The sequence below is a fragment of the Bos taurus genome, chromosome 8 (genome assembly GCF_002263795.3).
Source record: "Bos taurus isolate L1 Dominette 01449 registration number 42190680 breed Hereford chromosome 8, ARS-UCD2.0, whole genome shotgun sequence".
Classification (NCBI taxonomy): domain Eukaryota; kingdom Metazoa; phylum Chordata; class Mammalia; order Artiodactyla; family Bovidae; genus Bos; species Bos taurus.
This window is the reverse complement of record NC_037335.1, coordinates 7,036,631-7,064,356: the sequence shown is the minus strand read 5'-3', so window position 1 is coordinate 7,064,356 and position 27,726 is coordinate 7,036,631. Positions and strand designations below refer to the sequence as shown.

The window sequence follows — 27,726 nt, the reverse complement described above, 5'->3', positions numbered from 1 at the left end:
GATTGAACATCTGGAAGTTCTCAGTTCACATACTGTTGAAGCCTGGCTTGGAGAATTTTGAGCATTACTTTGCTAGCGTGTGAGATGAGTGCAATTGTGCAGTAGTTTGAACATTCTTTGGCATTGCCTTTCTTTGGGATTGGAATGAAAACTGAGCTTTTCCAGTCCTGTGACGACTGCTGAGTTTTCCAAATTTGCTGGCATATTGAGTGCAGCACTTTCACAGCATCATCTTTGAGGATTTGAAATAGCTCAACTAGGATTCCATCACCTCCACTAGTTTTGTTCGTAGTGATGCTTCCCAAGGCCTACTTGACTTCACAGTCTTTGATGTCTGGCTGTAGGTGAGTGATCACACCCATATGGTTATCTGGGTCATGATCTTTATATATTCTATCTCAACTTTTCAACATATGGAAAATAAACATATTACATCTTAACTTTTCAACATACACATGATCAAATACATGTATGTACCGTTAAGTATTCACATCTTACTTTTTGCAGAAAGTAAATGAATAATTACATGCTCGGGCAAAATTTTTATCAAGTTAAAAATTACATGAATGTAAAATAAATTTCAAATAGTTTAATCAAGCTGCTGCTGCTGCTGCTAAGTCACTTCAGTCGTGTCCGACTCTGTGTGACCCCAGAGACGGCAGCCCATCAGGCTCCCCCATCCCTGGGATTCTCCAGGCAAGAACACTGGAGTGGGTTGCCATTTCCTTCTCCAATGCATGAAAGTGAAAAGTGAAAGTGAAGTTGCTCAGTCGTGTCCGACTTAGCGACCCCATGGGCTGCAGCCTACCAGGCTCCTCGGTCCATGGGATTTTCCAGGCAAGAGTACTGGAGTGGGGTGCCATTGCCTTCTCCGTTAATCAAGCTAAGTACCACTTTCTAACAACATCTTTGATAACATCATCAACATCTTTAAAAATGGGATGGCAACTGAGCTCTTTAACCTGGGAAAGAACATCCTTTTCAAAATTTAGTATGTGAATGTATAATTTGTCAAGCCAATCTCAGTAAATCAAATTATAAATAAGAAAGGCAGTAATAATTGCCACTATAAACCCAATTTTACATGATAAGTTTTACAGTCAATTGGGAAATACTCAAGTGATCCAGAAAAAAATACCCTGTTTGGTGTTTCTTGTTCTGTTTTGTGATGATTATTTTTAGAATACCATTTTCAAAGTCTTGTTTTAGAAATATCTTCTTTTTTTAAACATGATTAAGATTTATACAGTTTCACACAACAGCAGAAGACAAATTCTATTCAAGTTCCCATTGATTATATACCAGGAGACACTGGAACATATCCACGGACATAAAACAAGGTGCAAAAATTTCATGGTCTAAAGGTATTGAAATCATACAGAGTCTGTTCTCTTATCTCTGTGGAATTGTGTTAAAAATCAATATCAAAAGATATTTGAGAATAACCCACATATTTTTAAGTGCAAAATGACATTTACCAAGAGAGATCTTTGACTTAGCCATTGAAAGCTTCAGTAAAGTTAGACTGAATATGAACAGTGGAGAAGGAAATGGCAACCCACTCCAGTAGTCTTGCTGGAGAATGCCATGGACAAAAGAGCCTGGTGGGCTTCAGTCTGTGGGGCTGCAAGGGTCAGATACTACTTAGCAACTAAACCACAGCTATAATCACAAGTATGAATAGAATCCTAGATTTCCAAATTATATTCACTGAAAACTTTGATATATTTCCATTTACTCTGGCATTTAATTTTACTGCTTAAAGTGTGGAAAGCTTGTTATTTTAGCTTTTTAAAAGCCTTTTTGTTTCCCAAAAGTAATTTTTTATTAAAAATTTTTTTGAATAAGACTTGAAGCTTCTAATCCAATTCTGAGAATATAAATACTATGTTGTTTTTAAAAAGCCCAGGAAATTAATATGTGATACAGTATTATTAACTAAAGTACAGATTTTATTCAAATTTCACAAAATTTTATGCTAGTGTCCATTATTTGTTTTCATACCTTATTCAAGATTCCACAATGTATTTAGTTGCATTGGGCAGCTTCAGCTGCTTGCAACAAATTTTTTGCACAAATATTTTCTAATTTTCCTTGTTATGGCTTCTTAGATAAACCCATCATTTAAAAGTGAACATTTAATTTCCAAATACATGGAGTTTTTAAGTGTCTTTGATATTAATTTCTTATTTAAATGCTTTCTTCTCAGAAATATTATCTTCTGGTAATATGCTCCACAGATTCTTTATAAGTATTTTATACTAATTCTTGCTCAGATTTATTGAGACATAAAGCAAAAATTTATTTGGCTATTGAAAATAAATGAGCACTAAATTTTTTCACAACTTGCATAATTCCATATGCACTAGATCCTATTCAATCATATGAAAAAGTATTTGTGTAAAAAAAATGCATCATATAGCCATTGGAATGATGAATAAGAAGAATACCAAGAAATGCTAAAATACATTAAGTGAAATGAAAGATGCAAAAGTGCAGGGAGGATAGAATTTCAACTGTGTGACAGTGTGTAGGAAAAAGAAAAAAAAGCAAAGGTATCAAGTTATCAACAGTGCTAGCATTGTTGACATCTTTTTTTTTTTTTTGGATCTGTAACAATACAATGTAAAAACACCTGCACACAACCACAAAACAGGAACTTGGCAGCAGGTCCTAAAGAGGTAGTAAGATTGAGTGTGGCATGTGCATGTGTGTGAGTGAGGGGCAGGAGGAGAAGGATGAAGGAGGAGACAGAGGCACAGGAATGAGTAGAGAAGGAGGGCAGGGAAGGGTTGGGGGCAGGCTTAGTTGCTGGGTTAGAAATTTCCTGAAGCAGGAAATTTAAAAATGAACTGAATTATGGATCAGAGGAAAGAGAAGCACTTAACTTGCTTTGTTAACATTAGGCTATTATTTCTCTCTACTTTTTTTTTTTTTTCTAATTGGTCATTTCAGTTAGTTGCTAGCAATTATATACATCCTTATAAGGCAAAAGATGCTTACTCCTTGGAAGGAAAGTTATGACCAACCTAGATAGCATATTCCAAAGCAGAGATATTACTTTGCCAACAAAGGTCTGTCTAGTCAAGGCTATGGTTTTTCCAGTGGTCATGTATGGATGTGAGAGTTGGACTGTGAAGAAAGCTGAGCGCCTAAGAATTGATGCTTTTGAACTGTGGTGTTGGAGAGGACTCTTGGAAGTCCCTTGGACTGCAAGGAGATCCAACCAGTCCATCCTAAAGGACACCAGTCCTGGGTGTTCATTGGAAGGACTGATGCTGAGGCTGAAACTCCAATACTTTGGCCACTTCATGCGAAGAGTTGACTCATTGGAAAAGACCCTGATGCTGGGAAAGATAGAAGGCAGGAGGAGAAGGGGACGACAGAGGATGAGATGGCTGGATGGCATCACCGACTTCGTGCACATGAGTTTGGGTGAACTCCGGGAGTTGGTGGTGGACAGGGAGGCCTGGCGTGCTGAGATTCATAGGGTCACAAAGAGTCAGACACGACTGAGGGACTGAACTGAACTGAACTGAGGGCAAAAATGAAAATAATATTCTATATGTCATTTTAGCTGATTTAATACATAGGGTTATGTTTTCCACTAAATTTGTTCTCCCACCAGGGTACCTTTTATGGAGAAATGACAACGTGGCAACTATTATTTAGTCTGGGCATACTTAGACTTAGTGCTTGTAATTTCCCATCAGAGAGCATGTTGATCAGTAAATCCCCAAATTCCTTACCAAGAAATCCCCACCATTAACCACATAGACCAGAATCTGTATTTGTTTATAAAATGTTTGGTTTGCATACAGGGGAATCATAAATGGCTGTGGATCACACAGTCAGTAAGTACATCATTAAAACTGGAAACACAGCTTCTGGGCCTGAATTACAGCTCTGCCATTGATAGGTCTGTAATCCTGCTGAAGTTACTTAATGCGTCTTTGTTCTGTTCTCCATACCTGTGAAGTTAAGTACACCTAATAACACTTACAGATTTTCTCTGAGGATAGTAGAAGGAATCCACGGAGCACCTAGTGTAACATCAGCACAAAGTGAAATGTAAACTGTACTTACTGTGATGGAAAAGGGCCTTATATACTCAGAACAAATTTAATATGTATATATGTATCTATGTTTGTATATAAAGGGAGAGGAGGGGCAATGGAATAAACAGAAAATATAAAAATACAGAGATGTTGAAATACAAAAGTTAATGATGTTTATCATAATAGTCTTGCAAATTCTCAAAGATATTATTCACCAGATTTCAGCATTACAGTTACCCATCCCGTATTCTTCCATGGCAAATTCAGTTATCCCAAATTCAAACAAAAATGCCACTACTACTTCAAAACTAATTTAGACAGAAAATACAAGCAAATTTCTGTTTACTATAGCTGTTAATTTTGAGAGTCTAACATTTAATGAATGTGGTTCCAAGTGCTTCACGTAGATCAATCCAGTGCTCACAAGAGCCCTATCAGAGGAAGTGGTGTTATAATCATCCCTGTCTCACTGTTGATCAAACAAGGTACAGAAAGAATAGAAAGCTGTTCACTAGATTTCATTCCTTTGTATGGGTGAGTAATAGTCCATTGTATATATGTACTACATTATTATTTGTAGAGATATGGCTGGACCTTGAGACTGTTATAGAGAGTGAAGTAAGTCAGAAAGTAAAAACAAATATTGTATATGAAACAAATATCGCATATATGTGGAATATAGAAAAATGGTATAGATGATCTTATTTGCAAAACAGAGACAGAGATGTAGAGAATAAACATGGACACCAAGTGGGGAAGAGATGGGTGGCATGAATTGGGAGATTGGGATTGACATAAAATAGGTAACTAATGAGAACCTACTATATAGCTCAGGGAATTCTACTCAGCACTTTATTGTGACTGAAATGGGAAGGAAATACAAAAAAGAGGGGATATATGTATATGTATAGCTGATTCACTTTGCTATACAGTAGTTGGAGAAGGAAATGGAAACCCACTCCAGTGTTCTTGCCTGGAGAATCCCAGGGACAGCGGAGCCTGGTGGGCTGCCGTCTATGGGGTCGCACAGAGTCGGACACAACTGAAGCGACTTAGCAGCAGCAGCAGCAGAAACTAACACAACACTGTAAAGCAATCATACTCCAGTAAAAATTAATTTAGAAAAAGAAAGCTATTTGCTGGGAGAGCTGACATTTGATACCAAGAAGATTTACTTCTGAGCCTAGTGTATTAATCATTATAATATTTACCTAATAGAATTACTATTTACTTGTATCTCGTAATGTAAGATTTCAAATACTAGGAGAGAAAGTGTAGTGTGGTTCTATAATTATTTACTATGTGACATACATATGGAATTTAAACCACATTTTAATAGATGCTTATTTTCAAATCCAAACGTGGTATATAATTTTACTTGGTCAACAGAATATTTTCCTGCACAATTAATTTAAAGTAGTTAGAATAACGTGATACACTCTATTCTAATAATAATAATAAATTTGGATTCCAAAATGTCAAAATTAGTTTTTATATATTTATGAAATAATGATTATGTTTCTATCACTGTTGTGTAAGATTAATACACTGGTATAACATTTAGAAATCACTCAGTAATTATATGACATGCAAAATGATGAAAAAATAAAATTAACTTCTGAAGAGTTTGCAAGCATATATATATTACTACAAAATACATTTCTAGGGAAAAGGAATCATTAATGTCTCTGTCCTAAAATATGATTCTAGGCATGTAAATGTCAATTCAGCTGCCTTATAAAACTTAGGAATGAATTTAATAAATGGGTAGATTTTAGAAATGTGAGATAAAAATATTGATTTTACTCTCATGATGTATTATCTCATTTTTTTTAAAACTCACATATGACCTTTCTACATTTTCTACCTTATAGAAGCAGAGCCAGGAGAACAGGGAAAATCCCGTTAATAAAACACATCTGAAACTAACACAAAATTGTTAATAAAAATAAATAAATAAAACAGAAAACCACCCAAAACAAACAAGACACTTAGTCTTTAAGTATATCCAAGGAATGACTGGATTTTTAAACTGACTTTAGTAAATCCATTTAACTTTTTTTTTTTTTCTCCATAGGCTGCATACACATTTGTTATTTTATACCCTTGTCTGTCTTTGCACATTTTCACATATGATCAGGATTCATAAGGGATTCTCTGGTGGCTCAGACAATAAAGAACCTACCTGCAATGTGGGAGACCTGGGTTCGATGCCTGGGTTGGGAAGATCCTCTGGAGAAGGGAATCACAATCCACTCCAGTATTCCTGCCTGAAGAATTTCATGGACAAGAGGAGCTGGCGGGCTACAGTTCATGGGGTTGCAAAGAGTTGGACATGACTGAGAGACTACTCTTTCACTTCCTTTCAGAATTCAAAAATAATGAATATAATAGGTTGCTGAGCATAGATGGGATACATTGGCTTGAGGAGTTGGGCTTAAATGTCTATTTTCAAAAAGCTGAAGCTGATTGTTTGATAGGGAAGCTTCCCATCACAACGTTCATTTGCAGGCAGGTCAAAACCTAAACTGTGTGGACTGTTAAAACCTAAGTTTCTGGGTTTTCAGAAAATGGTCATTTTTCAGGTATGCTTTGGACTCTGGCTCTAAACCATAGACCTAGACATGTTATTAAACAAAGATAGTTCTGGTTATTCACAGAGAAGGAGCACACTGGACGCAGGAAAATATTTGGCTGTGTTGACGGATGACAGTCGATGTTTTCCTTATGTGATTTACAAACAAACTGAAGGCTACTTGATGTCTTTTTTCCCAGCTCATTCTTGGAGCAAAAAGTGTTTCTGGGAGAATCTGCGATTGTTTGTATCAAATTGATCACTAAATCAATCATATAAAGATGAGGAGAGTCAATCAAATCTTATCACATACGGGCAGGCTAAGTCACTTCAGTCATGTCTGACTCTGCAACACAATGGACCCTCCTCTTGTGACCCTCCTCTGTCCATGGGATTCTCCAGGAAAGAATACTAGAGTGGGTTGCCATGCCCTTCTCCAGGGGCATGTCTCTTAAGGGGCCTTCTCTATGTCTCTTAAGTCTCCTGCATTGGCAGGTGGGTTCTTTACCACTAGCGCCACCTTATCACATGCACTGCAGCTTGGAAGTACTCTTAGCATCGCAGAGTACTCCGTCAATAAATTAGTTACAATATAAAAATACATCAGCTTTTAAAAAAATGTCTTACAAATCAGTCTTAAAGGAATAATCAGTTACTTTTCCTGGCAGATATCATCATAACTTGTCTTGTTTTAGTCTTTCCCTATAGACCAGGTGGAGGCAAACTGATGCTAGTCCCATCACTGATGCGTTTGGTGGTAGTTAGGGTGGAGGCACAGACTACAGGACAGCGAGGGATATGGGGCCTGACCACCAGCCATGAAACTGTACTTCTTGGGCTCTGAGCCCTATGCTGGGGGAGGACGGCCCATCCTTGTGGCTTGTGAGATTTCCACATCAATGTGAGTTTTGTGGTAGAAAGTTGAAGTGATCTCTGCTCCATTGTCACTTTGGAAGATACATGGAGCAACTAGAAAGCAGAAAAGTACTCTCTGGTGTGTAACCTCAGCTCCAGTTAGAATATAAGAGTCCCAGTGCAAAAATAATGATCAAGGGAACATATGTATTTGTAACATGCACTTCAAACTCTGAATTTGACCTCATTGCAAGATAAGCAATCTTTGGGTCTAATATTATGGAAGCATATTTTCTGATTGTTTGGTTATTCAATTCTGGTGACTGGTAATTTGGTATGTAAAGAAAGATACATTTTGATATTTGGCAAAACTAATACAATTTTGTAAAGTTTAAAAAAAAATAAACTTATGCTTCAAAAAAAAAAGAATGATAAAATAGATGAAAACAGATATTGTTTCTCTGAGTATCTCCAGCCTTAGCTATCTTCCATGGAAATGAAGCTTTCTTTAAAATGTTCATTTTACTTATGCTTGTACTAAGTCTGCATGTTTATTTGCTCATTTCAAAATTTTATAGTCATAGATAGTACTTACCTACTGTGTACAAATACAACACAAACACATGGTTGTCAATCTTTGTCACTCTGTACCTTAGTCAAGGCTATGGTTTTTCCAGTGAGAGTTGGACTATAGAGAAAGCTGAGCACCGAAGAATTGATGCTTTTGAACTGTGGTGTTGGAGAAGACTTTTGAGAGTCCCTTGGACTGCAAGGAGATCCAACCAGTCAGTCCTATAGGAAATCAGTCCTGAATATTCATTGGAAGGACTGATGTTGAAGCTGAAACTCCAATACTTTGGCCACCTGATGCGAAGAGCTGACTCACTGGAAAAGACCTTGATGCTGGGAAAGATTAAGGGCAAGGGGAGAAGGGGACGACAGAGGATAAGATGGTTGGATGGCATCACCGACTCAATGGACATGAGTCTGGGTAAACCCCAGGAGTTGGTGATGCACAGGGAGGCCTGGCGTGCTGTGGTTCATGGGGTCTCAAAGAATCAGACACAACTGAGGACCGAACTGAACTGAACCTTAGTCTGGAACCTATAAGCAAGAATTTGATTGGAATCTTTGACTTTTCTTTCATTAATAACTGCTGCTGCTGCTAAGTCACTTCAGTCGTGTCCGACTCTGTGTGATCCCACAGACGGCAGCCACCAGGCTCCCCCGTCCCTGGGATTCTCCAGGCAAGAACACTGGAGTGGGTTGCCATTTCCTTCTCCAATGCATGAAAGTGAAAAGTGAAAGTGAAGTTGCTCAGTCGTGCCCGACTCTTAGCGACCCCATGGACTGCAGCCCACCAGGCTCCTCCATCCATGGGAGTTTCCAGGCAAAGTACTGGAGTGGGGTGCCATTGTCTTCAACTATGAAAGATCTAATTGGAAAATCTCATAAGTCAAATCTTAAAGTATTACTGGCAATAACATTCCTTTATTATTCCAAAACCGCCTTTTATTTTTACTACTTCACCAGTTTCATAGAACCTTTGTGATATATTAAATATGAGAAAATGGGGCTTTATTGTAAAAAATACATATGTTTATTTTTACAGAATAGGTAGCTTTCAAGAAAATTTTACTAAATGCATTCTGGATGCTAATGGACACCTACTAAAAGAAGTGATTCTAAAATATTTTATTCTGAGTGTCCAATAGCAATTCAGTATTTTATTCAAGAAAGTAAAAATAGAATGAAACAGCAAAATATAAGCTTGATAAAAGTATGCTCTTCTGTGGCCTTTTCTTTGGAGGCATGTAGAAACATGGGCAAAGCCTCAGAACTAGAGACTGTTGGTGGTAATGACTGAGGATTGAGGGGTATGGAAATCTCACAAGGATGTCAGCAGTTTTTGCTATAATTCAGAGTACTCTTGCCTGGAAAATCCCATGGACGGAGGAGTCTGGTAGGCTGCAGTCCATGAGGTCACTAAGAGTCAGACACGACTGAGCGACTTCACTTACACTTTCCACTTTCATGCATCGGAGAAGGAAATGGCAACCCACTCCAGTGTTCTTGCCTGGAGAATCCCAGGGACGGGGGAGCCTGGTAGGAGGCCGTCTGTGGGGTCGCACAGAGTTGGACACGACTGAAGTGACTTAACAGCAGCAGCAGCGGCGGCAGAGAAGCCGAAAGACTAACACATACAATTCAAAGCGTTTAAAAACAGGCCTTTTCCCCTCTTTCTTTCTTTTGTCACAGGATTACAGAGTGAATATTTTTCTTCGTCAGAAATGGAACGACCCGCGTCTTGCATACAGTGAATACCCTGATGACTCCTTAGACCTAGACCCTTCCATGTTGGATTCCATTTGGAAACCTGATTTGTTCTTTGCCAATGAAAAGGGAGCCAACTTTCATGAGGTGACTACAGACAACAAATTGTTACGAATTTTCAAGAATGGGAATGTTCTTTATTCAATAAGGTGAGCATTTCAGGGAAACAGAGTAGTGGTTTGTTTGTTTTTTAGCTTTTAGTGAGTGTTTTGAAATGTTTGAGTAAGTGCTTTCATTGTTCCACTTAAGTTCCTATGATATATCATTTCCCAAATATATTTAATCAACTTTAAGACACCAAATTCCAGATCCAGGAACTATATGAGTGATTCTTGGAAATCCACTTTTTAAAATAAATGGCCTGGGTTCTTACATCAGCCAAATTGGTGGGTGGTTTAAAGGTAAATTGAATGTAGTTTGAATCATATGTTGTGATTACATTTTTATGTATGCATACTTCCTTTAAATATTTATACAGGAGGTAATATTTAGGTTTGCTTCTCTGGGATCCATTTCCCATAAATTATTTATCAGGTGTATGTATTTTTTAAAGATGTCCTTGAACTTCTGTGGTCAATCTTTAGAAAAAGATCTAATTTACATTTTGGTTATTTACTATACATTTCTCCAAAGACCATGTAGCCTTTCAAAGCTAATACCAAAATATAGCAATAATATCAAAATATAAACATTAATAGTAACATTTCTTGACAGTTGAACTTTGAAACTCATTCAAATTCAGCTTTGCTATTTATACCTAATATCAAATAGGTATAAATTCAGTAAATAGGTACTTACACTAATCTACCTGAAGAATTGTGCTCCATATGAAAAAATTCTAAAATAAAATGACTGTCTTATTTAATTTTATCTTAATTTACCTCAATTTTCTTAAATTAATTTATCTTAATTTTCTCTTAATTTATCTTGATTTTCCATAATTAGTTTTAGTGACTTAGTTAATTTTTTTTGAAAAGAACAGAAGGTTAGGATCAGAATTCATATCATATTTCTCAGAAGACACAATATACTCTATTTATAGCAATAGTCAATTGCTTCAAAAATATGTGTATCACCAGTAACATATTTTAAAAGTATCAAGGTAAACTAGGCATTGGATCTATAGCCTGAAAGTTAATTCCTTAGATTTTTACCTCTCTATTTTCTATTTTTTAACTTTTATTCTCACCAGGAATGGGTATATTTGATTTTGAGTTCATCTGCCCAATATCAGGGATAGTTGTTATTTTTTCCATGAAATAATATATAATAGAAATAGCAGGAATGAAAATTTAATCTTAGTACCTTAGTGATTTTGAAAACATTTTTATACAAAGCTGTTTTGTAAATCATGCTCATTCTTTATCTCAGTATATATATGATTTTCATATTTTTTATTCCATGTTAAAAGAGGAAAGAACTAGTGAACTCTAAGAATAATAAAATTACACATTCTAAACAACAGAAACGATAGACTGGGGGCCAGTGGAGGACAGAGCCTCAGGGACCTGTGGCAGTATAACAAATGATCTAACATTCGTGTCATCGGAGTCTCAGATGGAGACAGAGAATAAGGTATAGAGCTGCAAAAAATATTAAAGGAATTAATGGCTGAAATGTATATATTTTGCAAAAGGCATAGATCTACAAATTCAAGATACTGCCTAAATCCCAAAGATATTAATACCAAATCACATCACACGCAAACTTCTGAAAACTAAATAAAAATACAGATAATATCGAGAGCAACAAAACCTTACCTGTAGGGGAAAAACAATGGAAATGATAGCTAATTTCTGATCAGAAATCATAGAAACTAAAAAGAAGACATGCATTTTTCAAGTGCTGAAAGAAAGGAACTGGTATCCCTGGAATCTTGTTGTTTAGTTGCTCACTTGTGTCTGACTCTTGAGGACTCCATGGACTGCAGCACACTAGGCTTCCTTTTCTCCTGGAGTGTGCTCAAACTCCTGTCCATTGAGTTGATGATGCCATCCAACCATCTCATCCTCTGCCACCCTCTTCTCCTGCCCTCAGTCTTTCCTTTCATCAGGGTCTTTTCCAGTGAGTCAGCTCCTTGCATCAGGTGGTCAAAGTACTGGAACTTCAGCTTCACTATTAGTTCTTCCAATGAATATTCACGGTTGATTTTCTTTAGGATTAACTAGTTTGATCTCCTTGCTATCCAAGGGACTCTCAAGAGTCTTCTTCAGCACCACAATTCAAAAGCATGAATTTTTTAGTGCTCAGTCTTCGCTATGCCGCAACTCTCACACCCATAGATAACTACTGGAAAACTCATAAGTTTGACTATACGGACCTTTGTACCTGGTGAAGGGCTTCCCTGGCGACTCAGTTGGTAAAGAGTCTGCCTGCAATGTGGGAGAGCTGGGTTCCATCCTGAGGTCGGGAAGATCCCCTGGAGAAGGAAATGGCAGCCCATTCCAGTATTCTTGCCTGGAGAATTCCATGGATAGAGGAGCCTGGTGTCAAAAAGAGTTGGACACGACTGAGTAACTAACACTTTCACTTTCACCTGGTGAAAATATCTTTTAGGAATGAAGGGGAAATTGAGACATTCTTGGATAAAGGGAAATTCAGAGAATTTGTCACAAATAGACCTCATGGCACTGCTGCTGCTAAGTCATGTCAGTCATGTCCGACTCTGTGGGACCCCACCAGGCTCCTCTGTCCCTGGGTTTCTCCAGCCAAGAATACTGGACTGGGTTGCCATTTCCTTCTCCAATGCATAAAAGTGAAAAGTGAAAGTGAAATAGCTTAGTCGTGTCTGACTCTTCACGACCCCATGGACTGTAGCCTACCAGGCTCCTCTGTCCATGGGATTTTCCAGGCAAGAGTACTGGAGTGGGTTGCCATTGCCTTCTTCCCCTCATGGCATTAGTGGTAAAGAATCCGCCTTCCAATGCTGGAGATGTAAGAGAGGCGAGTTCGATCTCTGGGTTAGGAAGATCCCTTGGAGGAAGGCACTTCAACCCACTCCAGAATTCTGACCTAGAGAATCCCATGGACAGAGGAGCCTGATGTGTCACAGTCCATAGCGTTGCAAAGAGAGTGGGACACGACATGACTGAAGTGACTTAGCAGGCAGGTAGGTGGGCAGACCTCCCCTGAAAGCACAGCTAAAGGAAGTTTTCTAAACAGAAAGGAACCAATAAGAGAAGAAACACTGAAGCATCAAGAAAGAAGAAAGGAAACTGTCATCAGAAATATGAGCAAATATAATAGACTTTTCTTCTCCTCTTGAATTTTCTAAATTATGCTTGACAGTTTAAGCAGGAATTATAACATTGGTGTAAGGGAAAATGCCAAATAAGAAATAAGAGAACTTTTTATAATTACATTGGCAGAAATTAATGAGATATAATATTTAGTGCTGTCTAATACCCTTTTGTAGGCAGATGACTTTGTAAAATGATTTGTTGGGTTATAGAAAAATGTAAAATACATTTATCCTTCAACCCAACAATGCTGCTTCTAGGAATTTATGTTATTTATGTGTTCATGTGTACAACAAGACACATTTACAAAGATACACACTGTACCACTGAAACAGCAACAAAAGACCCTGTATATTCGCTAATGAGAACAAGGCAGAACAAAATGATAGCCCCAAATCATGAAATACTCTGCAGGATCTAGAGCTAAATGTATTCATAAGAAAATGCCTTCAAAATATCCTTAGGGTTAGAAATGTTTCATGCTTATTTTTGTTTAAAACATTCTCTATATGTAAGCATAAAAGTGTATGTAAAAATACACATATATCTGGGGGGAGTTGGACAAACTGGGAGAGCAGTGTTGACATATATACACTTACCATATACGTGGATAAAGTAAGTAGCTAGTGGGAAGCTGCTGTATAGCACAGGGAGCTCAGCTCCATGCACTGTGATGACCTAGAGGGCTGGGGTGGGGGAATGGGAGGAGGCTCCAGAGGGAAGGGATGCATGTATACATATGGCTGACTCGTGTTGTTGTACAGCAGAAACCAACACAACACCGTAAAGCAATTATCCTCCAGTTACAAAAAACAAATTAACATTGTTCTCTTAACTGAAAACAAGTAAATAAAATATAAAAATATATATATAGATATATACATATATCTAATTCCATACAAGAAGTTCAGAAGGATACCCACAATTTGTTAAAAATAACCAATTATGGAAAAGAACCTTAGAATTTAGGTAGAAATAAAGGTGAGCTATAAATTTCCCCATATGTAAGTTTATATTATTTGAATTTTTTAGTAAGAGTTATATTTTACTTATGAATTAAATACATATATTTTAAGTGACAGAGGCTTTTAACCTGAAGTCATGATCCTTGGCTCCTCTGTGATGTGGCTTTGTGATGGTTATCAGGGGATCCATAACAGGTATAAACAAATCGAATTTACTTCTTTTCCTGTTAACTTGAAAATAAACTTTGTGGAAGATATAATTTGAATTGCAAGAATATATCACCAAGTAGCTTGGAAAATCATTTTGCAAAATTATAATATCTAGATTTGTTGAAATAACAATGTGTGTGTTTTATTGTATCCTGTACGATTATGCCTATTTACTTGTTTATATCAAGTCTTAATGGCCTTGGAAAATGGTGCCATCCATTATAAATTGCCCACATTTCTTCTAATATTTTGAGAAAAGTTATAGAATTATTCAGAATTGCATCTTTCTTCTTTCAGTATGAGTTCAGATGAAACAGATGATGTCTCTTGGCATCTAGTTTTTGTTTGCTCTATCCTGGCTCACATGATCAAAGACTAAATTCATGTTTTTTTCCGTTGTTTTTGGAAATTTCACAGGACTTTGAAATTTCAAATGGCAAGCAGTTTCTTTGTTAACAAAAGTTGTGCTCGGGAAAAAAAATCTTGTTCGATTTACAAATGGAGCACCTGTGATGTTTCATGAGCGATCTGCTTTCTTGCTTGTTCAAAGAAAGAAGAATGTCCTGGCAAACTCGACCTGTTGAACTTAAAATTTCTCTGTACTTCCTCCTTAAAGCCACTAAAACAAAGAAATAAACTGAATAAGGAATGAAATGACATTAACACACAGGAAGATGAAAGGAATGGGAAATAAAAGTGACAGATGAGTGATGACGAGATATTTTAGGAGGCTTGAAAATGAATGCACTTGTGAAAACTGACTTCACAGAGATAGCTAAAACCTAAGACAAAGTGGGGGAACCTAAAAGGAAGAAATAATATCCTCAAATTTTTAGAAATTTGAGGTAGCTAGGATATCAGAAAGAGGGGGATAGAAAGGAGATTAAAAGTTGAGGGACTTCCCTGGCAGTTTAGTGGTTAAAAATTCACCTTCTGGTGCAGGGAGTGTGGGTCCAATCTCTGGTTGGAGAGCTGAGATCCCACATGCCTCTCAGCCAAAAAACCAGAGCATAAATGACAGAAGAAGTATTGTAACAAATTCAATAAAAGACTTTAAAAATGGTCCACATCAAAAAGTCTTTAAAAATTAAAAAAAAAAATAATCTGATGTAAACTTTACAGGAACAACAGTGAGCCCTTTATCCTCACTTTCGTGCCCATGTTTCTCAGACTAGGATCTACTTTTATGCCTTCTGATCTGGGCAGAAAGCAGGAGGACAGAAAACTCCAACAAGGTTGTTCCAAGAGCTTCTGGAGTAGGGACTACAGGCACAGCTGGGTCTGTCAGAAGCATCACATCAAGAAAATGAGGGTACGGTGAGGTCTGCACACTGAGTGCTGATAGCCTGTTCTCTGTACAATGTCTAAGAGGAAAGGTCTACAGACAACTGGGGAACCACCAGTGAAAAATCTGAGCAGCCATTCTGTGATGAATGAATCATGCCATAACTCAATGAATCATCTTCTGCTCATTGAATTCCAACTAGTTTTATTACCTCATTCTTAAATATAAACAGACATTGGAGGACATCCAACAATAATAACAGTAATTAAAAAAAGAAGCAGAGGTCAGAATAAACATGCAGAGGAAATAAAGAGCAAAAAGAAGAAAATTAAAGAAACAAAAAGAGAAAAAAATTACTCAAGAGAAAATGCCAGAAGCAGAAGAGACCATGAAAAGAAATCTCTGGACAGAAATGAAATAGGAGACTTTCAGGAAAGGAGAAATGAAGTCATTCAGAGCATAGGAAAGTACAGATAGTAAACTGAAGTGGAAAAATCATTAGTGGAATATTTGAAAGATGAAATGGAGAAATCTGCCAAGAAGCAGAATCAAGATACTGAGAAATGGAAATAGGAAAGAAAGGATATGAAAAGCAGAGTATCAATACAGAGGTTCAATATCTGACTTGAAAAGAAATAGAGACTTCCATGAAAAATAAGGAAGAGATCCACTGTCTGGTCTGTTTAATCATTGAGAAGGACTTGGTTCTGATAAGGAGTTTGTTGAGTTTGAAGTAATAGTAGGGAATAGAAACTGAAGTGATCATTAAAGTAAGACAGTTATTAACACTAGGGAAAACAAACACTATCCAAGAGCTGTAATTATGGCAAACAACTAACCTTAACTATGAACACTAATTGCATATTCACAACATGTAAACACTGAATATTATTTCACTGTTAATTTTTACATAACTAAATTTTGAATTCTGCTGGAATGTTAAATGTACAGAGAGTGTGGTATAAGGGAAGTATATTCTTATTTTCCTTTGTAGCAAATTAATAGGAAACTTCACATATTTTAAAAATCCAGCATAACGTGATAGCAATTTAGATACAGAATACAAGTCCCAAACAGATTTCCAAAGAAGGCTGCCTCTGAGGAGCTAGAACTGAACTGGGGGTAAGGATGGGTGGGGCAAAGCTCTTTTCCATATGTTTTATGTAATTGTCAAGCTTCTAAATGCCATCCATGAATTACATTGATAAATTTTAAGTAAACTATATTAATAACCTCTATTATAATTTTTAATTATGTTGATAATTTTTCTTTTCTTTTTTTAACATGATTTTTACTCATTTACTTGCAAGAGAAGAATTCTGCATTTATGTCAAAATTTTTTTAAAAATTGGAGTATAATTGCTTTACGACTGTGTTAGTTTCTGCTGTACAACAAAGTGAATCAGCTGTATGTAAACATACATTCCCTCCCTCTTGGAGTGAAATGCTTTTCAAGCGAAGGTGTTGGGACAAGACACATGATTTTGGATTGTCAAGTTTGGGATTTGACTTTATTCTACTTATAAAGTTAGCTTATTATGTACTTCATGGGTGCTGACAGCCAACGCAGGTCTCTGGGATCAGAGACAGAGGAATGAAGTACTCACTGCAGCCAAGCAGCAGGCGCCTCAGCACATTTGCCCAACTTCTGCATGGTCCTCAGGTCTCGTGGGAAGAATACAGCAGACACAGATGGACACAACACATCCAGGGATCTGCCACACAATTGTGGAACACTGAGATTGGGGAATCCACTGCTTTCATAGCAAGCAGCAAGCAAGCCTTCTCTTTGTCCACGGGAATGTGCTCTCATCTCTCAGAATGAGCAGCTACACAGACAACCCTGAGAAATAAATGGTTCACGAGAAAGTATCATCAGGGCCTTCCATTCTCAATAGACCCAACAGGAGGTAAATTTACTTACTGGCTGTGGTTTGGGACAGTTCTCTTTACCTGTGAAAGGCTCATGACAGAAGATGAGATAGTTAGATGGCATCAGCAACTCAATGGACATGAGTTTGAGCAAACTCCAGGAGACAGTGAAGTAAAGGGAAGCCGGCGTGCTGCAGTCCATAACAGGAGTTAGTGACTGAGCAACAATACTTATTATTATTACTCTTTCTTTGAAATTTGGTTGTGAAAAGAATTAAAGATTACTTATACAATATGTACTTATTTTTTGAAATTAGTCATTAATTTTTAAATAAAAAAGCAAACATTTCAATTGATGCTTTTAAAAATTTTTATAAAAATTTATTTTTAATTGAAAGATAATTACTTTACAGAATTTTGTTGTTTTCTGTCAAACATCAACACGAATCAGCCATAGATATACATATGTCCCCTCCCTCTTGAACATCCTTCCTATCTCCCTCCCCATCCCATCCCTCTAGGTTGATACAGAGCCCCTGTTTGAGTTTCCTGAGCCATACAGCAAATTCCCATTGGCTATCTATTTCACATATGGTAATGTAAGTTTCCACGTTACTCTTTCCATACATCTCACGCTCTCCTCCCCTCTCCCTGTGTCTGTAAGTCTGTCCTCTGTGTCTGTTTCTCCACTGCTGCCTTGCAAATAAATTCATTGGTACCACCCTTCTAGATTCCATATACATGCATTAATATGTGATATTTCTCTTTCTCTTTCTGACTTACTTCACTTTGTATAATAGGCTCTAGGTTTATCTACTCCATTAAAGCTGATTCAAATGCATTCCTTTTTATGACTGAGTAATATTCCATTGTGTATATGTACCACAACTTCTTTATTCATTCATCTCTCAATGGACATTTAGGTTGTTTCCATGTCCTAGCTATTGTAAATAGTGCTGGGATGAACATTGGGGTACATGTGTCTTTTTCAATTTTGGTTTCCTCAGGGTATATGTCTAGGAGTGGGATTGCTAGATCATATTGTGGTTTTATTCCTGGATTTTTAGGGAATCTCCATACCATCTTCTGTAGTGGTTCTATCAGCTTACATTCCCACCAGCAGTGCAAGAGGGTTCCCTTTTGTCCACACCCTCTCCAGGATTTATTGTTTGTAGACTTTTTGATTATGGCCATTCTGACTGGTGTGATGTGAGGCATACCTCATTGTAGTTTTGATCTGCATTTCTCTAACAATGAGCAATGTTGAGCATCTTTTCATGTGTTCGTTAGCCATCTGTGTGTCTTCTTTGGAGAAATGTCCATGTAGGTCTTTTCCCCACTTTTTATTGGGTGGTTTGTTTTTATGATATTGAGTTGTATGAGCTGCTTGTATATTTTGGAAATTAATCCTTTGTCAGTTGTTTCATTTGCTATTATTTTCTCCCATTTTGAGGGTTGTCTTTTCACCTTGTTTATAGTTTTCTTTGCTGTGCAAAAGTTTTTAAGTTTAATTAGGTCCCACTTGTTTACTTTTGTTTCTATTTCCTTTACACTAGAAGGTGGGTCATAGAAGATCTTGCTTTGATTTATGCCGTCGAGTGTTCTGCCCATGTTTTCCTCTAAGAGTTTTATACTTTCTGGTCTTACATTTAAGTCTGTAATCCCTTTTGAATTTATCTTTGTGTAGGGTGTTAGGAAGTGTTCTAATTTCATTCTTTGTTGATGCTTTTTAAGATGCTGTTTACTCAAGGAAAATTGACTTACAATGCCATAAAATATATGTTGTAAGGATGTTTTGGTGTGTTTGATTACGTACAGTCTTTTGAAGAGGCCCATAGCTTATATCAGCTTCTTAAAGTGACCATTAACAAGACTGAGATTGCACAGGTGATGGGTTAATAAGCTTTATGATCATCTCTAGAATCAGAGGACAACAAAACTCCAACTAGAACACTAGTTCCAATCTTCCATCTAGTGTTCTAACGATCTGAAAACCTGCAAGTTATTTACTTATTTACTCTTTATAGAATTTTTCTTGATGAAATGTCAAATCACCCAAGTAAATATGTAAAATCCATGGGCAGCTTTCTTCTATTTTCTAAAGTTTAATGACTAAGTTTCTTTTTGAACAAACCACATATGTCTTTTCCTTTAATAACTCATAGTGTATGAAAATCATCATTTTTATGTTACATAAATGCACATTTTCAAAGTCATAATAATTAGAGAACTCATTTTTTTTAAACTTTATTTTATTTTTAAACTTTACAATATTGTATTAATTTTGCCAAATATCGAAATGAATCCGCCACAGGTATACCTGTGTTCCCCATCCTGAACCCTCCTCCCTCCTCCCTCCCCATACCCTCCCTCTGGGTCGTCCCAGTGCACCAGCCCCAGGCATCCAGTATCGTGCATCGAACCTGGACTGGCAACTCGTTTCATACATGATATTATACATGTTTCAATGCCATTCTCCCAAATCTCCCCACCCTCTCCCTCTCCCACAGAGTCCATAAGGCTGATCTATACATCAGTGTCTCTTTTGCTGTCTCGTACTATGAGGTACTATTTCACGCCAGTCAGAATGGCTGCGATCCAAAAGTCTACAAGCAATAAATGCTGGAGAGGGTGTGGAGAAAAGGGAACTCTCTTACACTGTTGTGGGAATGCAAACTAGTACAGCCACTGTGGAGAACAGTGTGGAGATTCCTTAAAAAACTGGAAATAAAACTGCCTATGATCCAGCAATCCCACTGCTGGGCATACACACTGAGGAAACCAGAAGGGAAAGAGACACGTGTACCCCAATGTTCATCGCAGCACTGTTTATAATAGCCAGGACATGGAAGCAACCTAGATGCCCATCAGCAGATGAATGGATAAGAAAGCTGTGGTACATATACACAATGGAGTATTACTCAGCCATTAAAAAGAATACATTTGAATCAGTTCTAATGAGATGGATGAGAACTCATTTTCATGAAAAGCATTCTAATGCCCTTGAAAGGCAGTAGACTTAAAGGTTAAGGGCACAGAATCTACAGCCAGACTCTCAGGTCTATTGATTCAGCTCTATCAATTTCTGCTTTACATATCAGGAGAGTTAAGTCTTAATCTCCTCATCTCTAAGTAAAGGTAACATCACTTACCTGTAAATTCATACTAAGAAATAAATGAATTAAGGCATATATGAAATATTTAAAATAGTGCCTACCACACAGTAAGCAAAAAGCATTACCTAGTATGATATTACAGATAATATTTCAATGCTTATAGTTGAGGCAATTGTCCTTATAACAGTACATTTAGAAATATTAAAAACTAATAAAATGCTTATTGTTTGCAAATAAAGCCTAAAGTTGCGTCAAAAAGCCTTTTTACAAAATACTTCAGTTAATGGTTGGGACCACATACTCTGGGCAAACAAGCAATGCTTGTTTGAAAATTGGTAATACCTTGATTTTAATGAGGTGAATTATTTAAAATAGATTACAGTCATGGTCTTATTTTTTTGACATTGCTGCTTAACTAAGCCAAGATGTTTTAAGGGAAAATGAAAGAAACACACATCCTGTTTGCGTGTCTTGTTTCAGAAAAGAGAACTCCATGTCCTCTCTTACACAGTATTTCCTAAACAGTAGAATGTGATTAATTACATCTTGATTTAGTTTTCTTTTGATGTGGTCAGGACAAATCTTTAATTTATATGTTTTAATAAAGAAATGCAGGATCACACTCACCAAGATGACACATTTTTTCATCCCTGTGCTGTTAAAGAAGCTATTGTATTATACCTTAAACAAAAAGAAAGTCAACAAATGGATTTTTATTCAGGGTATGATTTATGACAGAAATCCTACAAACAGTGTTTTTCATTGCCAAATAATTCCTTCCAAGTATCTTTTTTTTTTTTTTTAAAGAATTATGCAATGTCTATTTTTTTTTACACCAGAAAAATAGCAAAGATATGAATTTGACATCACATGCATGGTGAGAGCCTGGAAAAGATTCTAAGAATGCTATTTACTTCCATACAAAAGGTCACAGAATTAATTCTCTAAGCCAATATTTGAAACTGGCTGGCTAGAGAGTCTTGGATGTTTGGGAAATTAATGAGTGTACGTTCAAATTGTACTTGTGCATACACTTCTAATAAACCTTTTCACAAGACAGAGAACATTGTGTCCAGCAGATTTTACAATTGCCTTTTGAAGAAAGAATTTTGCAGATGGACAATATCACACTTGCAGGATCACTTAACCTAGCTGATTTAGGAGAAAACTTGCTTTTGAAGATTCAATTCTGTGTGGATTCTTTTAGTGTGCTATGGACTCTAACTTGAGTGAATTGTCAGATGATCCCCTGGGACTCTTAAAAAGTCAGCAGCTTCACCCTCTGTCAGCTTATGCCTCTCAAATGATGTCACTGGGACCTTACCAAGAGTATTTATCGTCAGATGTACATCATTATAGCTTTATGTCTATGGCCTACATAAAAATGCTACTTCAGAGAATGTGGTTGCATTTAGTAGAGCTGATGGCTATTTTTTGCTAAAACTTAATTTTTTTAATAAGTGATTTAATTCTGTCATCTTTGTGTGCATACTGTATAATTTGGGGGAGGAGGAAATGGGGAGGCCTGGGGTAGTGAGAATGTGCTGCTGCTACTGCTACTACTAAGTCACATCAGTCATGTCCGACTCTGTGCAATCCCATAGACGGCAGCCCACAAGGCTCCCCCGTCCCTGGGATTCTCCTGGCAAGAACACTGGAGTGGGTTGCCATTTCCTTCTCCAATGGGTGAAAGTGAAAAGTGAAACTGAAGTCACTTAGTTGTGTCCAACCCTCAGCGACCCCATGGACTGCAGCCTTCCAGGCTCCTCCGTCCATGGGATTTTCCAGGTCAGAGTACTGGAGTGGGGTGCCATTGCTAGTAATCCTTAATAACTAATGTTGATTGTTTACTAGGTGTCAAGCACTTGATTGAGCATTTCACAGATTAACTAATATATTGCTCACAACCTGTCTCCAGAATAGGTATTATTATTATTACCTTCCTTTTGGAGACGTGAAAACTGAAATAGAGTGAAATGACATAATTGGAGACCATAAATTCTTTGGTCACAGAGTTTAGATGAATGACTCAGCCTAGGATATCCACTAATACACTTCATTTCATTGGGAAAGCTTTAAAAAAAAGGGACTGGCTAGAGAGTTCTTAGGAAAGAACTTCATTTGAATAAATTTGGATTTATTTGGATGTGGGCTTCTTTTTCTCATATCCAGAAACTACAAACTCTTGGTAATCCATGAAGATAGGTAATCCCTGAAGTCATGTACTCTTTAAAGGAAAAAAAAAAAATTCGAGTAGTAAATTACCTGGAAAGTCAACATTATAATACATTCTGAAATGAGGAAAAGTAGGGTTCACCATCATGTCATCTCACTTTGTGTGAAGTCCCATCAAAAGTTTGTTTGCTGAACACAGAATATGTCACACATGTTTGAGAGGGCTATTTTGTGGACCTAATACAATGTGGTGAAATGCTCTAATTCCACAACAGGGAAGCCCTAATAATGAGAATTTTGGAATCCTCTAGACCAGAGTTTTTTTCCACTGGATGTTCACTGAGAAGATCTTCAGTGTAGTTAAAAAGAGATTAAAAGATGTCTCATGAAATTATTTTCTGGCACTCAGCCTTTTCACATCCAGATTCCAAACCTCGGATCTATTGGGTTGGCCAAAAAGTTCGTTTGGGTTTTTCTGTAACATCTTATGGAAAAACCCAAACGAAGTTTTTGGTCATCAGTACTTGCCTCAATGATGTTGTCTCTATGATTTGGGGGAATTTTGTCTTTTGGCCTTTGGTATTAATTTTATAAAGCTTACTCTCAAATATCTTTTTTAAAAGGGTCTTTTCTGGAAATAGAGACCACTCTTAGATATCTCCAGTACTATCTAAAGGAAAGCATAAATATACAAATAAATAACTGTGATTAGATGTTTATATATACAGCTTTTCTTCCCTCCAAAACCAGATTTATTTAAAGGATACAGTTATTTCACACTATATATACAAGCTGGAGAAAATTTTCTTGAGTAGATGTTAGCCATAACCAAAACAGCATTGTTTTCCATTGTATCCTGAACAATAGAATGTTAATATGATATTATGCTGTTGCTGCTGCTAAGTCGCTTCAGTCGTGTCTGACTCTTTGCGACCCCATAGACGGCAGCCCACCAGGCTCCCCTATCCCTGGGATTCTCCAGGCAAGAACACTGGAGTGGGTTGCCATTTCCTTCTCCAATGCATCAAAGTGAAAAGTGAAAGTGAAGTCGCTCAGTCATGTCTGATGATATTACAAATTTCTTTATAAAATGATTACTTTGAATTCTTTCAGGTTGACATTAACACTCTCCTGTCCAATGGATCTCAAGAATTTTCCAATGGATGTACAAACATGTATAATGCAACTGGAAAGCTGTAAGTAAGAATAACACAAGTTTTCCTGAACATTTTTAAAAAATAGTAGATACAGATTTCTCCCGGAATACTCACTGAATATCATTCTCAGAATACCATCTCACCTTCCTTCTCTCAGAATTCCCTTATACTCTTTCTCATGGATAATGAAATCAAACCCTCTCTCACTCAGATATCCTTTCACCAAACTTCTCAAAGTAATTCCTGTTATCATTCTTCTAAAAATTACCTCTGACTCTTTCAGAATTCTGCAGACCCTCTTCTTTCTCTCAGAATTTCCTCAGACTCTACTTACTCTCAGAATTCTCTTGGAATCTCCTTCTATCTCTCAGATTTCCCTGACTCTCAATCTTTCTCGCAGAATTACATAGAATCTCATTCTTCACAATAATATCTCAAATCTCATTTTCTCAAAATTCAATTTCAATTTCAAGGTGTAAAAATTCCCTCATACTCACCTATAAGCAGGATTCCTTTCACCAAAGGAAACCTGACAGACTGAAATAAATATAAAATTCCTTCACTCAGAATTCCCTCCTACAAACTTCACTCAGAATTTATTCAAAAAAGTCCTACTTTCTCTCACAAATCTTTCATTCTGTCAGATTTCCCTCGAAGAACAGTCCTTCTTTCTGTCAGAAATCTCCTATCTCTCAGGTTCCCCTAGAAGAGACCTTCTGTCTGTCTAAAGACAGAAAGACAGAAAGAAATCTCCATCTTTCTGCCAGGTTTATATAAAATAACTTTTATAGATATCTTCTTTCTATCAGGTTTCTATCACAAAGAAATCCTTCTTTCTGTCAGAAATCTCCTTTTTTTCCTATCATGTTTCCATTAAAGAAAAGTCCTTCTTTCTGGCATATCTCTTCTTTCTATCAGAAAGGGTTACCCTGATATTCAGTTGGTAAAGAACCCTCCTGCAATGCAGAAGACCCCGGATTGATTCCTGGGTCAGGAAGATCCGCCAGAGAAGGGATAGGCTACCCACTCCAGTATTCTTCCCTTGTGGCTCAGCTGGTAAAGAATCTGCCTGTAATGTGGGAAACCTGGGTTTGATCCCTGGGTTGGGAAGATCCCCTGGAGAAGGGAAAGGCTACCCACTCTAGTATTCTTGCCTGGAGAATTCCATGGATTGTATAGTCAGTCCATGGGGTTGCAAAGAGCTGGACACGACTGAGCAACTTTTACTTCTATCAGAAAAGTCCCTCCTTTTGTCAGAAATTGCCTTCTTTCTGTCAGGTTTCACTCACGAAGGAAACCTTATTTCTGTCAGAAATCTGTCAGTCAGCTTTCCTCAGAAAAGTCCCTCTCTCAGTCAGAAATCAGCTTTTTGTCAGGTTTCTCTTACAGGAAAAATCTTTCTGGACGAAAACTTCTTTCTTTCAGTATCCCTCAGAAATATTCTTTCTGTCAGGATTCTCTCCCAGAAAAGACCTTCCTGTCAGAAAACTTCTTTTCATCAGGTTTCCCTCAGAAATGTTCTTATTTCTGTCAGGTTTCTCCCCACTAAAAAAAAAAACACATTCTTTCTGTCAGAAGTCTCCTTCTGTCGGGTTTTCCTCAGAAATGTCCTTCTTTCTGTCAATAAAGACCTTCTTCCTGTCTGATATCGCCTTTCTGGCAGTTTTCCCTCAGAAACATCCTTATTTCTTTCTGTCAGAAATTCTTTCTGTCAGGTTTATCTCCAAGAAAAGACTTTCTATCAGAAATCCCCTTCTTTGTGTGAGGTTTCCCTCAGAATCATTCTTTTTATTCTGTCAGAAATTGCCTTCTTTCTGTCACATTTCTTTCCCAGAAAAGACCTTCTTTCTGTCCGATATCTCCTTCTTTCTGTTAGGTTTCCCTCAGAACACCCTTCTTTCTGTCAGAAATCTCCATCTTTCCATTAGGTTTCCCTCAGAAACATCCTTGTTTCTGTCAGAAAGTGCCTTCTTTCTGTCAGGTTTCTCTCTGAGAAAAGACCTTTTTCTGTTAGAAATATCCTTCTTTGTGTCAGGTTTCTGTCCCAGAAAAGACCTTCTATCTGTCTGATATCTCCTTCTTTCTGTCAGGTTTCCCTCAGAAATATCCTTCTTTCTTTCAGGTTTCTCTCCCTCAAAACATATTTGGGCAGAAGTCTTCTTTGTGTTAGGTTTCGCTCAAAAATGTCTTTCTTCCTGTTAGATGCCTTATTTTTGTCAGGATTCTCTCCCAGAAAAGACCTTTCTGTCAGAAAACTCCTTTTCATCAGGTTTCCCTCAGAAACATCCTTCTTTCTGTCAGAAGTCCCCTTCTTTCTGTCAGGTTTCCCCCCCCCCCCAAAACACATTCTTTCTGTCAGAAATCTTCTTTGTGTCAGGTTTCACTTAGAAATGTCCTTCTTGCTGTCAGAAATCTCCTTCTTTCTGTCAGGTTTCTTTTCCAGAAAAGACCTTCTTTCTGTTAGAAATCCCCTTCTTTGTGTGAGGTTTCCCTCAGAATTGTCCTTTTTTTCTGTCAGAAATTGCGTTCTTTCTGTCACATTTCTCTCCCAGGATAGACCTGCTTTCTGTCCGATATCTCCTTCTTTCTGTTAGGTTTCCCTCAGAACACCCTTCTTTCTATCAGAAATCTCCATCTTTCCATCAGGTTTCCCTCAGAAACATCCTTTTTTCTGTCAGAAATTGCCTTCTTTCTGTCAGGTTTTGCTCCCAGGAAAGACCTTTCTGTCAGAAAACTTCTTCTTTCCATCAGGTTTCCCTCAGAAACATCCTTCTTTCTTTCAGGTTTCTCTCCCTCAAAACATATTCAGGCAGAAGTCTCTTTGTGTTAGGTTTCGCTCAAAAATGTCTTTCTTCCTGTCAGAAATTGCCTTCTTTCTGTCAGGTTTTGCTCCCAGGAAAGACCTTTCTGTCAGAAAACTCCTTTTCATCAGGTTTCCCTTAGAAACATCCTTCTGTCAGAAAGTGCTTTCTTTCTGTCAGGTTTATATCCCAGAAAAGACCTTCTTTCTGTTAGAAATCCCCTTCTTTGTGTCAGGATTCCCTCAGAATCGTTCTTTTTTTCTGTCAGAAATTGCTTTCTTTCTGTCATGTTTCTCTCTGAGAAAAGACCTTCTTTCTGTCAGGTATCTCCTTCTTTCTATTAGGTTTCCCTCAGAAACAACCTTCTTTCTGTCAGAAATCTCCATCTTTCCATCAGGTTTTACTCAGAAATGTCCTTCTTTCTGTCAGAAAGTGCCTTCTTTCTGTCAGGTTTCTCTCTGAGAAAAGACCTTTTTCTGTTAGAAATATCCTTCTTTGTATCAGGTTTCTGTCCCAGAAAAGACCTTCTATCTGTCTGATATCTCCTTCTTTCTGTCAGGTTTCCCTCAGAAACATCCTTCTTTCTGTCAGAAATCACCTTCCTTCCATCAGATTTCCCTCAGAAATGTCCTTTTTGTCAGAAGTTGTCTTCTTTCTGTCAGGTTTATCTCCCAGAAAAAAACCTTTCTGTCTGGAATCTTCTTTCCATTAGGTTTCCCTCAGACACATCCTTCTTTCTGCCATTTGTCAGAAATCACCCTTTTTCTGTGAGGTTTCTCTCCTAGAAAAAGACGTTCTTTCTGTCAGAAATCTCCTTCTTTGTGTCAGGTTTCCCTCAGAAGCGCCCTTCTTTCTGTCAGAAATTGCCTTCTTTCTGTCGGTTTTCTTTCCCAGAAAACACTTTCTTTCTGTCAGAAATCTCCTTTCTATCTAGTTTCTATCTGAATTCTCTTTTTTTCCCCTAAAAAATTCTAGAAAAAACATGTAAAAATTAGTAGATTTATAATAATGCATGATATATATTATTAGTTTTTTAGTTTTTTTCTGACATTTACTGAAAATACATGTTATTTTGCACCTGTTA

The 27,726-nt window shown here is 37.3% G+C and overlaps 1 protein-coding gene across 2 annotated transcripts in view; it reads left to right on the top strand.

Moving 5' to 3' along the window:
• GLRA3 (glycine receptor alpha 3) overlaps positions 1-27,726 on the top strand; it is a 208,110-nt gene that overhangs the window by 101,081 nt on the left and 79,303 nt on the right. For both annotated transcript variants that reach the window (XM_024996385.2, XM_024996384.2), the window contains exons 4-5: positions 9,748-9,971; positions 23,798-23,880. In XM_024996385.2, coding sequence (XP_024852153.1) covers positions 9,748-9,971; positions 23,798-23,880 — 307 coding nt within the window. The remainder of the gene's footprint in view (positions 1-9,747; positions 9,972-23,797; positions 23,881-27,726) is intronic.